The sequence below is a fragment of the Oncorhynchus gorbuscha genome, linkage group LG03 (assembly GCF_021184085.1).
Source record: "Oncorhynchus gorbuscha isolate QuinsamMale2020 ecotype Even-year linkage group LG03, OgorEven_v1.0, whole genome shotgun sequence".
NCBI lineage: Eukaryota > Metazoa > Chordata > Actinopteri > Salmoniformes > Salmonidae > Oncorhynchus > Oncorhynchus gorbuscha.
The window spans coordinates 30,800,021-30,813,043 of record NC_060175.1 but is presented as its reverse complement, the minus strand read 5'-3'; the positions used below and the strand labels follow the sequence as shown (position 1 = coordinate 30,813,043).

The 13,023-nt window shown below is 43.5% G+C and overlaps 1 protein-coding gene across 5 annotated transcripts in view; it reads left to right on the top strand.

Moving 5' to 3' along the window:
• LOC124031208 (LIM domain and actin-binding protein 1-like) overlaps positions 1-9,702 on the top strand; it is a 39,743-nt gene extending 30,041 nt beyond the window's left edge. For 4 of the 5 annotated variants that reach the window (XM_046342175.1, XM_046342174.1, XM_046342178.1 and 1 more), the window contains 7 exons: positions 4,336-4,390; positions 5,081-5,178; positions 5,663-5,728; positions 6,090-6,141; positions 6,400-6,482; positions 6,666-6,799; positions 7,121-9,702. In XM_046342175.1, the coding sequence (XP_046198131.1) occupies positions 4,336-4,390; positions 5,081-5,178; positions 5,663-5,728; positions 6,090-6,141; positions 6,400-6,482; positions 6,666-6,799; positions 7,121-8,225 (1,593 nt within the window). In that variant the 3' untranslated portion in view covers positions 8,226-9,702. The remainder of the gene's footprint in view (positions 1-4,335; positions 4,391-5,080; positions 5,179-5,662; positions 5,729-6,089; positions 6,142-6,399; positions 6,483-6,665; positions 6,800-7,120) is intronic. The other variant, XM_046342176.1, reaches the window with a different exon arrangement.
• Positions 9,703-13,023: the final 3,321 nt, after the last annotated feature.

Here is a 13,023-nt window from a genome sequence, read left to right as displayed (position 1 = left end):
AACAGGCAAAATGTCAGTATAGAGACAAAGTGGAGTCGCAATTCAACGGCTCAGACACAAGACGTATGTGGCAGGGTCTACAGTCAATCACAGATTACAAAGGGAAAACCAGCCACATCGCGGACACCGTCTTGCTCCCAGACAATCTAAGCACCTTCTTCGGCCCGTTTTGAGGATAACACAGTGTCATCGATAACCCTCGCAAGGCTGCCGGCCCAGACAGCATCCCTAGCCGCGTACTAAGAGCATGCGCAGACCAGCTGGCTGGAGTGTTTACAGGCATATTCAATCTCTCCCTATCCCAGTCTGCTGTCCCCACATACTTTAAGATGGCCACCATTGTTCCTGTACCCAAGAATGCAAAGGTAACTGGACTAAATGACTATCGCCCAGTAGCACTCCCTTCTGTCATAATTTTATTTCACCTTTATTTAACCAGGTAGGCTAGTTGAGAACAAGTTCTCATTTACAACCGCGACCTGGCCAAGATAACGCAAAGCAGTGCCACACAAACAACAACAGAGTTACACATGGAATAAACAAACATACAGTCAATAATACAATAAAAAAAGTCTAGATACAGTGTGTGCAAATGAGGTAGGATAAGGGAGGTAAGACAATGAATAGGCCATAGTGGCTAAATAATTACAATATAGCAATTAAACACTGGAGTGATAAATGTGCCGAAGATGAGTGTGCAAGTAGAGATACTGGAGTGCAAAGGAGCAAAATAAAAATAACAGTTTGGGGATGAGGTAGTTGGATGGGCTATTTACAGATGGGCTATGTACAGGTGCAGTGATCTGGCAGCAGAGAACTGGAAGGAAAGTTGGCCAAAGGAGGAATTGGCTTTGGGGGTGACCAGTGAAATGTACCTGCTGGAGCGCGTGCTACGGGTGGGTGCTGCTATGGTGACCAGTGAGCTGATATAAGGCGGGGCTTTACCTAGCAAAGACTTATAGATCAAATTTGATTTGTCACATACACATGGTTAGCAGATGTTAATGCGAGTGTAGCGAAATGCTTGTGCTTCTAGTTCCTACAATGCAGTAATAAGTAACCTAACAATTCCAAAACTACTACCTTATACACACAAGTGTAAAGGGATAAAGATATAAAGATATATGAATGAGTGATGGTACAGAACGGCATAGGCAAGATGCAGTAGATGGTATCGAGTGCAGTATATACATACAGTAGGGCAAAAAAAGTACTTAGTCAGCCACCAATTGTGCAAGTTCTCCCACTTAAAAAGATGAGAGAGGCCTTTTCATCATAGGTACACTTCAACTATGATAGACAAAATGAGAAAATAAAATCCAGAAAATCACATTGTAGGATTTTGGCCTCATCTTTTTAAGTGTGAGAACTTGCACAATTGGTGCCTGACAATACTTTTTGCCCCACTGTATGAGATGACTGTACCCTAATGTAGTGTATGTAAACAAAGTGGCATAGTTTAAAGTGGCTAGTGATACATGTATTACATAAAGATGCAGTAGATGATATAGAGTACAGTATATACATATACATATGAGATGAGTAATGTAGGGTATGTAAACATTATCTGAAGTAACATTGTTTAAAGTGGCTAGTGATATATTTTTTACTTAAAAAAATACATAGGGCATAGGCCTACCCACTTGGGAGCCAGACCCAGCCAATCAGAGTTTTTCCCCCATAAAGGGTTTGTTACAGACAGAAATATGTCTGTTTCATCAGCTGTCCGGGTGGCTGGTCTCAGATGATCCTTCAGGGGAAGAAGTCTGATGTGGAGGTCCTGTGCTGGCGTGGTCTGCAGTTGTGAGGCCGGTTGGACGTACTGACGATTTCTCTAAAATGACGTTGGAGGTGGCTTATGGTAGAGAAATGAACATTCAATTCTCTGGCAACAGCTCTGGCGGACAGTCCTGCAGTCAGCATGCCAATTGCACAACTTGAGACATCTGTGGCATTGTGTTGTGTGGCAAAACCGTACATTATAGGGTGGCATTTTATTGTCTCCTGTGTAATATATTTTACCTTTTATTTAACGAGGCAAGTCAGTTAAGAACAAATTCTTATTTTCAATGACGGCCTAGGAACTGCCTGTTCAGGGGCAGAACGACAGATCTGTACCTTGTCAGCTCGAGGATTTGAACTTGCAACCTTTCGGTTACTCTCCAACACTCTAACCACTAGGCTACCTGTTGCCGTAATGATTATGTTAAACATCTTCTTGATATGAAACACCTGTCAGGTGAATGGATTATCTTGGCAAAGGAGAAATGCACATTAACAGGGATGTAATCAAATTTGTGCAAAAAATTGGAGAGAAATATGTTTTTGTGCATATTTCAGCTCACGAAACATGGGACCAACACTTGTTGCGTTTATATGAAAAATAATAATTATGTACATTTCTCAGATTTGGTGTTGTTTAAGCATTTTTGTGGACCTAGAACATACAATTTATTTTTTATTTTTAAGAAACTAGGAAAAAAGGCAAACTGGAAAAACAAAACCTTTACTTTTGAAGATAAGTAAAGGCTATTTCATTTTAATGTTTTAATAAAATACATTATTTGAAGAAAAAACATTATTGTGGCAATTCATATCTTGCAGTAAAATTGTAAATAATTCTTTAATCTCAAGAGAAGGCAGGTTAAAGGTTTCATGTTCTCTTAGAAAAAATAGCCCTAATCATATAGGCCTAGACCTAAACAATATCCAAAACATCTTAAAAATCATACATTTTCAGTAATTTTAAATTGTAAAGTCATGTCTTTGTACACAATACCTTTTTGTGTGCAAATCTGTCAAGGCAAAGGGTGAAGAATCTGAAATATATATTGATTTGTTTTGATTCTATATGTGTTATTTCATAGTTTTGATGTCTTCATTATTATTCTACAATGTAGAAAATATTCCAAATAAAGACCTTTTGAATGAGTAGGTGTGTCCAAACATTTGACTGGTACGCTGTCATGGTAGAGTGTCTCATAATGTGTTGTGTTAAGTACTGTTTTATTGTGTGTAGCAGCCGCTAATGGGGATCCAGAATAAATACAAAAGGAAACATTTCAATTAGTCTACACCTGTTGTTTACTAAGCATGTGACGCATGCAATCAGATTTGAATACCATAACAAATGTTTCCAATCTAGGAGGTAAACTCACTAAGGTATTCAATCATTTCACTGTGTATTTCAGATGGAGTCAAGGCCACCAAAATAGAGCTCCTTCTGTGAAAAACATCCCTCCGTGTTTTAAAGTGTATAGCCTACTGGTGTAGAGGCTGGGGGTGTGTTAATGGGTAGAGTGGCTGTGTCATGGGGGAGTTGGTGGGGGGGGACAGACAGTCCTATCTGACTCTGGCTCTTGAGCTTATTAGGGGATTAACTCTGTGTACACATTTCCGCACCCATACAGTATGTGTACATACAGTAGTGTGTGTGGTTAGTGGTGGTGTAGGGGGCACGTCTCCCTTGACTTTCTGGTAAGTCTGTATGTGGTTCATTGCCGTTTCCATCTGTTGTATGGTGCTAGAAGTGTTTTACATCTATGAAGTGGTTTGTCCTGTCATATTTGTTTATTTTCCAATTTTAAATACATATTATGCATAATGGTTCTTTGTTAATAACCATAAAGAATTGGGTTTAGCTGTAGAATTAATCTGCTGTCCAAAATTTGCCGAATGCAGGAAATTCACCATCTTGTTCAAATTTGAAATTAGGTTAGGTCTAGAACTAAAATACTGGCTCCTGTGTGGCCCAGCGGCCTAAGGCACTGCATCGCAGTGCAAGAGGCATCACTGCAGTCCCTGGTTCGATTCCAGGATGCATCACATCTGGCCATGATTGGGAGTCCCATAGGGTGGTGCACAATTGGTCCAGCATTGGCAGGGATAGGCTGTCATTGTAATTAAGAATTTGTTCTTAACTGACTTAAAGGTCAAATAAATAAAATAAAATAGAGCAAGGTGTGTGGGGGAATAGAACATGCTCCAAATGGATGTGTGGTTTTTGTGTGTACCTGTGTTAATAGGGGTTTGTTTAAGCAACCATCAGTGGCTCATTGTAATGTAAAGGATATGCAGGAACTGGCTTTGATGTCAATGGGCCAAACCATTGAGAGAGGTGGGAGTTGTGGGGGTGGTCAAGAGTGACCAATGACTGAGCTTAATGTTGTATGAGTGTTGATTTGGGTAGCAACGCAGAGGCCAACAAACTAAGGCTTAGAGATAGATGGAAGTAGAGAAAGCAGGAGGAGTCTGTGGTTGAAGGTGAGGACATTGTACAAGTCCTGCCTGAGGTTGTGTAATAAGCTGAACCCTGACCCCTGTGTTATCATCCAGGTGAGGACAGGACTACACAGCAGCTCCTCCGAGGACATGGACCAGAGACTAGGAGGTAATGCATGAGCACACACTGCACACGACCCATACATTATAATCAAATCCACAGCTGGTATCACCAGCACGAGGCACCAACTGACAAAGGATCCCATGCAGATAGGTGCCAGTGCACTCATTCTATCCATGAATGTTACAGATGAGGATGCAGGGTTTGCATTGACAGATTTTTGTTTCGTTATCCACCGGTGCAACATTTGACATTTAAGTCATTTAGCAGACACTCGTATCCAGAGCGACTGACATTTAGTGCATTCATCTTAAGATAGCTAGGTGGGACAACCACATGTCATAGTAAGTACATTTCCCCTCAATAAAGGCATTATCAGCTAAGTTGGTGCTAGTAGGAATAAGACAATTGCAGGTTTATTTATTTGTATTTTTTTAGAAGGGCTATGGTTGAACTGTGTGGCAGAACAGTGCGTCAATTCATAGTGAGGGCACTGTGCTCCATCTAAAAAGACCAGCTTTATATACTTGATTCATAAACTTTTGGCAGCTTTTATATACCCTTTGCCCAGGTTTTTTGTCATAGTAGCTAATGTAGGATCGTGCTTTCCCATTTTTTGTTTGTTTTTGGTCTCAAATAAACATACAGAGTTTCTGATGACATTGTATCACAACTAGTTGGTGGATCAGGAGAAAGAAACGTCATTATGCTCATCTCTGTGTGTGTGTTTCCTCGTAGTGTTGTCCCCTGACAGAGTGGTTGAGACTACCTCCCTGAAGGAAAGAATGGCCAAATACCAGTCAGCCGCTACCAAAAAGGGCCCACTAGCACACACTGTGAGTTTGTGTGTGTGTTTGTTTATTATAGATGCTATCCTACATTTTTTACACACTCCCCTCCTCTCACATTTAGTCTCCTCTATTTAGGAGAGACTAGAGACACCGTTGACTCAGTCACCAGACCTAAATGTCCTTTTTAGAAAGAGGTCCTCTGCTCTTGTTAAATGGTCACATTATATTTTAGTTATTTAGCAGACGCTCTTATCCAGAGCAACTTAGTGCATTTCTCTTAAAATAGCTAGGTGGGACAACCACATATCACAGTCATAGTAAGTACAAAGTAGCTATCAGCAAAGTCAGTAAGAAAAAATAAAACATTCAAGGCTAATGTAAGGATAGTGTAAATGGGAAAAGTTGCTACACTAATGTCAAAGAAAGACAGATCATACTTCACATATTTTGTAAAGGTGGCCTTGGTTTGTCATTTCACGTCTCTCTTGTCACTGTGTTCTTCTACTGATCAACCTCCATTCCTCTGCAGACCAGTCAGTCAGAGCGAGAGTATAACAGCCTGAAGGAGAATGTGCCCCCTAGTGGTGTGGCTGTGGTAAGTACCTACATGTGTGCATGTGGTGCGTGTGAGAGTTGGTTTTGAGGTGGGTACATGAGAGAGCGAGCGACTGAGTGAACATAGTGAATATTTGAGATAAACTGTGTTTGTGTGTGAAGATTAGTTAATTGGATAGGGGAGCAGCGTTTAAGCAGATACACACTGTAAACCAATCAAAGCTGATGTGCTGTGAGTAAATGAACAGGCAAGACTGAACATAGTCTCCTGAAATACCTGCTCTTAAACATGAATACACAGGGACAGTAAACTCTTTTTTGTACTATTTTAAATGGATGAACAAGCTATACTGTTTTTTTTTAAATTTCTATAACAAGGTTCTCTATTTTTTTCCACTCAGAGCCAGGCTTTAGAGTCCTACAGCAGAAAAGTTGCTGTAGCAGAGACCAATGGTGAGTAAGCTTTCATTTCCCTCCCTCCCTATCTCGCATGATGTCAACCCCAGAGCTCTTGGCTGGGGGCGCCAGGGACAGCGGGGCAACGGCTGCTCTTGCCTCTGATTGGTCCTCTACTCTGAGTTACTGCTCTGTGTCTAGTGAAAAAAAAAAATATATATATATATTGCTCTGCCCAGCTGTGACACTGACACCTGGAGTCAAGATGGAGTCCCTGTAGTCTGACCGGTATGTTATGTGTTTGGTCTGTTTCAGGGGATGGCATGGACATATCTAGTTTTAAGGGTAGCACCTCATCTTCATCCTCAGTCCACAGTGACTTGCCCAAGGCAGCCTGGGTGAGTTCTCTCCATAGCCTCCATCACAATGACATGTACAACTGTAGTAACATGTATTAAATCAAGGAAATCCATATCAAATCTGACAGTAAGAGTTTTTACATTTTTAAATGTATGTATCCATTACTGTTACTGACAACCACAATTCAGGGTATGAAAGGCAAATCCTTAATGTGTGTGTAGAAGTTCTGCCTTTCCGCGAGGGAGATGTGCATTACGTGCCTAAAGACCGTGTACCCGCTGGAGAGGCTGGTAGCCAACACCCAGATCTTCCACACCACCTGCTTCCGCTGTCTCCACTGCAACACCAAGCTCAGGTACTAGTAGGGATGCTCACTCACTACGGGACACTTCAAATAACGTTATATTGTAATTTTGTCAATGTCCTTTTTCATTCAAATGTCACATTCCAAAACATTTAGAAACCATTGGGGGAAAAGAAAAAAGAACATGTTAAAAATATTGTCTATTGTGCATGATAATTCTATCTTTTCAATATGCCATTTTAATTGGATTTATCCTAAGCTGAATCTATTGGAAAAACATTAGCTTTGAAATGTACATTTGTTTCAGTGACCGGTGTCTTGTCTGCATCTAGCTGCTGCATCTATGTTTTTTTGCTGCCCTCTGCTGTTCAGCCTGGGGAGCTATGCCTCTCTACACGGTAAGGTCTACTGCAAGCCCCACTTCAGCCAGCTGTTCAAGGCCAAAGGCAACTACGATGAGGGCTTTGGCCACCGCCCCCACAAGGACCTGTGGACGCCCCGTGCCGAGGAAGAGGAGGAGGTGGAAGAAGGAGTAGACCAGGTAGTGGAGATGAGGTCTACGGAGCGGGCAGAAAGAGCTGTGGTGGTGTCCCATCCAGCCGAGACACCACTCTCCCCAGCCAAGCAGTCCAGCCCCACGGTGGAGGAGTCTCCCCTGGCCAAGGTGACGGACCTGACTGCCTCTCATGAGACATACAGCCACATTTCCTCCACTGAGAAACTCTCCACCGCCGAAAAAGTCCCAGAGGCCCGCAGGCTTAGGGTTGCCTGGCCCCCTCCTGCTGACAGTGATGCTGGAGCCTCTCCTGCTCTGGAGGGTGGTGGTGTGGGCCGGCCCTGGAGGGCCAAGTGGCCCCCGGGGGGTGAGGTGTCATCGTCCACCCTGAGCCCCGACAGGGCCGAGCTGAAGAGCCTCAGGAGGAGCTCGTCTCTGAAGGAGCGCAGTCGGCCCTTCTCGGTGGCCCCCAGCCTCACCAACACCAATGCCCTGGGGCCACGGGAGCCCCGCCAGCCCCTCAAAACCCTGATGGACAGGAGGGGGTCGCTGGAGGACAGCTGCTCCACGCTTAAGGAACCAGAGCCCCAACTCCAGAGGGGGATTGAGGAGGAGAAAGAGGGGGGCAAGCCCACACCGCCCAGCGGCAGTGCGGTGAACGGAGAGATCAGCTGCGAGGAGGTTGAGAGTCTCCTGGCAACGCAGGACAAGAAAGAAGAGCCGATGAAGAAAGGAAAAGAAGCAGCAATGGAAGATGAAGAGGAAAGGGCTTCTTTAAAATGCAAAAGTACCTCTCCAGACATCCTAGCATCTCCGCCCCCGCAGCCCAAACACAACCGTAGTTCCCAGGACGTGGGCTTCTGGGAGGGGGAGGAGGGAGGCGAAGGGGAGGAGGGAGGCGAAGGGGAGGGGGAACAGCTCACCATAGAGGAGATGATCAAAAGGAACCGCTATTATGAGGAAGAGGAAGATGACGTCTGAATAGACACTCAGCTCTGAATCAGACTGGATTTAGACTGGACACACACCATGGACACACACCAACATATTATGTCCCTAGTATTCCCTGTCCACTTTATAAAACCCAGGGAGTTCTTAAGTGCAGGGACACAACAATTGTGATTTTTCTCTGTTTGGGTGTAATTTGTGATCATTTTGAGTGTTTTTTTCGTTCACAGTAGAAAAGTTACACACTACATTGAACCAAATAGCCTGATTATTTTAGTGATTTCTGAGGGAGCCTGATAGAAGGGACTGGTAGATTGTAGACAGTTGGATTAAAAACATTTAGTACCGTTTTCCTTGTTTTGTATTTTAACGCTGGAAAGGCTGGTCTGTGTCTTCTTTAAACTGGGAGTGAATACAGTTACGATCTTTATGATACACAGCCCTGATTGGCGGATAGGATCGTCTAGACCAGGGTTTCCTAAACTCGGTCCTGGGGCCTCCCCCTGGGTGCACGTTTTGGTTTTTGTCCTGGCACTACACAGCTGATTCAAATAACCAACTCATCATCAAGCTTTGATTATTTGAATCAGCTGTGTAGTGTTTGGGCAGAAAACAAAATATGCAACCAGGGTGGGCTCTTAGTACTGAGTTTGGGAAAACCTGGCCTAGACCCTAGAGCAGGGGTATTCAACTCTTACCCTACGAGGTCCGGAGCTTGCTGGTTTTCTGTTCTATCTTATCATTAATTGTACCCGGTCTAAATCAGTCCCTGATTAGACGGGAACAATGAAAAACTCAGTGGAACTAGCTTGGAGGTCCAGAGAAGAGTTTGAGGGCTCTAGAACCTACCCCTTCAGAGTAGGACAATACATATTATGCAAATAAAAGATGACTGGTCATTGGTCAGAATAATCAGATTGTGATGTAATGCTGTGGGCCAAAAACTACATTCCCCTTTTTTCAAAAGCTGTTACACTAAAAGGGCATTATCAACATTTTCACAATTTCAGTGTTATTTTGAACCCCGTGGAAATATCAATAAAATAGGGAAATCACTTTTGACTGCACTGCCCCTTTAAGTGGGCTAGTACAAAGCACTGCCAGATGGATTCCAGGATCAGAGCTGCTTTAAATAATCACAAGCAGTCGCTTCATGGGTTTGATAGTACTTGATCTTGTAATATACCTTAAGAATCAAAAAAGGCTTGTGACAGAATGTGGTAATTTGATCCAGGATGACTAAACCAACAATGTACTATCTGTGATGTATGTTTGGGCCCTTTCCCTTCCTGGGTGTATATTTGTAGTTGTCCTTTGACACAGTGCCTGTTTTAAATTGTATAAAAAGCATCCTATTTTATAATTAATTTAGAAAACTGGATAAATACAGATGATTATATTTACCCTCAATGTTTTATACTTAATTTTTTGGGGTCCTCTATAAAGTAATCTTGGAATTGTACGTCTTGAGATGTGTTTGAAATAAATAATAAATGGTCTATCATTGATACATCTGTTGTCTTGTTTCAGTACACAAACTAAGACCGGGATTCAATACGATCGCCCTTGTAGCCAGCTTTGAAAGGCAATGTTTCTGTGTTTGCTGACATCACATTCATGGTGAATGCTGTAAATGTCAGCCCAATTGTAAATTACCTTTAAATGTCAGATCTGCGTTCATAGCGTGCTTAACTCTGTACAGTGTTATGATACTGATACTGTTCAAAGACCATCCACTGGCATGTTCTTCAAGAAATCTGCCTCCAGAAATAAAAGTTTCTCCCAAGTGGGTGTGACACCTACTCCCATTGCCTGCTGCACTGCTGCTTGGATTCCACCTGGCGATCTGTTCACCATCTGCCCCGGCACTGGCCAGCACACACACACTGTTGGGGTGAGTGACTCTGAACTTACAATGCCTAGCCCCAAGTGGTTATATACACTGCTCGAAAACAATAAAGGGAACACTTAAACAACACAATTTAACTCTAAGTCAATCACACTTCTGTGAAATCAAACTGTCCACTTAGGAAGCAACACTGATTGACAATACATTTCACATGCTGTTGTGCAAATGGAATAGACAACAGGTGGAAATTCTAGGCATTTAGCAAGACACCCCCAATAAAGGAGTGGTTCTGCAGGTGGTGACCACAGACACCTTCTCAGTTCCCATGCTTCCTGGCTGATGTTTTGGTCACTTTTGAATGCTGGCAGTGCTTTCACTCTAGTGGTAGCATGAGACTACAACCCACACAAGTGGCTCAGGTAGTGCAGCTCATCCAGGATGGCACATCAATGCGAGATGTGGCAAGAAGGTTTGCTGTGTCTGTCAGCGTAGTGTCCAGAGCATGGAGGCGCTACCAGGAGACAGGCCAGTACATCAGGAGACGTGGAGGAGGCAGTAGGAGGGCAACAACTCAGCAGCAGGATCGCTACCTCCGCATTTGTGCAAGGAGGAGCAGGAGGAGCACTGCCAGAGCCCTGCAAAATGACCTCCAGCAGGCCACAAATGTGCATGTGTCTGCTCAAACGATCAGAAACAGACTCCATGAGGGTGGTATGAGGGACCAACGTCCACAGGTGGGGGTTGTGCTTATAGCCCAACACCGTGCAGGATGTTTGGCATTTGCCAGAGAACACTAAGATTGGCAAATTCGCCACTGGCACCCTGTGCTGTTCACAGATGAAAGCAGGTTCACACTGAGCACAAGTGACAAACGTGACCGTCTGTAGATGCCGTGGAGAATGTTCTGCTGCCTGCAACATCCTCCAGCATGACCGGTTTGGCGGTGGGTCAGTCATGGTGTGGGGTGGCATTTCTTTGGGGGGCCGCGCGCATGTGCTCGCCAGAGGTAGCCTGACTGCCATTAGGTACCGAGATGAGACCCTCAGACCCCTTGTGAGACCATATGCTGGTGCGGTTGGCCCTGGGTTCCTCCTAATGCAAGACAATGCTAGACCTCATGTGACTGGAGTGTGTCAGCAGTTCCTGCAAGATGAAGGCATTTATGCTATGAACTGGCCTGCCCGTTCCCCAGACCTGAATCCAATTGAGCACATCTGGGACATCATGTCTCGCTCCATCCACCAACGCCACTTTGCACCACAGACTGTCCAGGAGTTGGCGGATGCTTTAGTCCAGGTCTGGGAGGAGATCCCTCAGGAGACCATCAGCCACCTAATCAGGAACATGCCCAGGCGTTGTAGGGAGGTCATACAGGCACGTGGAGGCCACACACACTACTGAGCCTCATTTGGACTTGTTTTAAGGACATTACATCAAAGTTGGATCAGCCTGTAGTGTGGTTCTCCACTTTAATTTAGAGTGTGACTCCAAATCCAGAACACCATGGGTTGATAAATTTGATTTCCATTGATTATTTTTGTGTGATTTTGTTGTCAGCATATTCAACTATGTAAAGAAAAAAGTATTTAATAAGAATATTTCATTCATTCAGATCTAGGATGTGTTATTTTAGTGTTCCCTTTATTTTTTTGAGCAGTGTATATTATTTTTTGTTGTTGTGCATTTTGCAATTTGCCTCATGACTCCTGCATGCTATGTTGACTATGAACTTTCTTTGCCCAACCGTGGGACAGTCTATGTTTGTTCCCACATTCGGGACTCTGACTCTCTATTGGTTACACAGACTCTTGGCCTCCCATCCTATTCTAACCACCTCTTGCCAGCTTTGTATTCATGTTACCTGATGAAATTGCTGTACAATATGATCTTGTTGCCATCTGATGCACATTCAAATGTCATAAATCAGCACTGCAGAGCTCTCCCTGTCCTCTGCCGTGCCTTGATTGTATTACTGTTGATAATATCTGGAAAGGTGCATGTACACCCTGGCCCATCTATTGTTGCTAGCCTCAATTCTGACTTATGCTCTGATATCTGCTTCACTGATTTCTGCTCTCGTAAAAGCCTGTGTTTTCTGCACTAGAAGCTTATTACCTAAAATTGATCAATTAAAAGTGTAGGTTCACAGCTCCAATCCACATGTGTTGGTCATTACTGAGACATGGTTAAGGAAGAGTGTTTTGAATACTGATATGAACATTCTGGTTATAACCTTTAACGACAAGACCGATCTTCCAAAGTGGCAATCTTTACCAAGGATCATCTTCAGTGCTCAGTTGTCTCCAAGTCTGTCTCCAAACAATTGGATTTGCTGGTTTTAAGTATTCAACTTTCAAATAGCTCTTTGTTGACTGTTGCTGGGTGCTATTGTCCTCTGATCAGCCCCGGCCTGTACCCTAACTGCCCTAAGCTCTCTCCTGTCCACTTACACAAAGTCTGAATTTGTCCTGCTAGGCGACCTAAACTGGGACATTTAACATTTAACCACCTGACCAAGTCCTAAAGCAATGGGACTCCCTAAATCTTTCTCAGATTATTACCAATCCCACAAGCTATGGCTCCAAACACCCAGAAAAGGCTACTCTTCTTGATGTTATCCTTACAAATAATCCTGATAGGTATCAGTCTGGTGTTTTCTGTAATGACCTTAGTGATCACTGTTTTACAGCCTGTGTTCATAATGGCTGCTCAGTGAAACGACCTGTCCTGATTTGTCATAGACGCTTGCTAAAAAACATGAATGAACAAGCCTTCCTTCATGAACTAGCCTCTATAAAATGGTATAGAATCAGCTTGATCCCCTCTATAGAAGATGCTTGGACCTTCTTTTTTGAAGGTCCAACTTTAAATGTCCTCAAAGATGTCACCATTGCCCTCGATATCGTGTTGTCATTTTTATTGACTTGGCCAATGCTTTTGATACGGTAGACCATTCCATTCTTGTGGGCCGGCTAAGGAGTA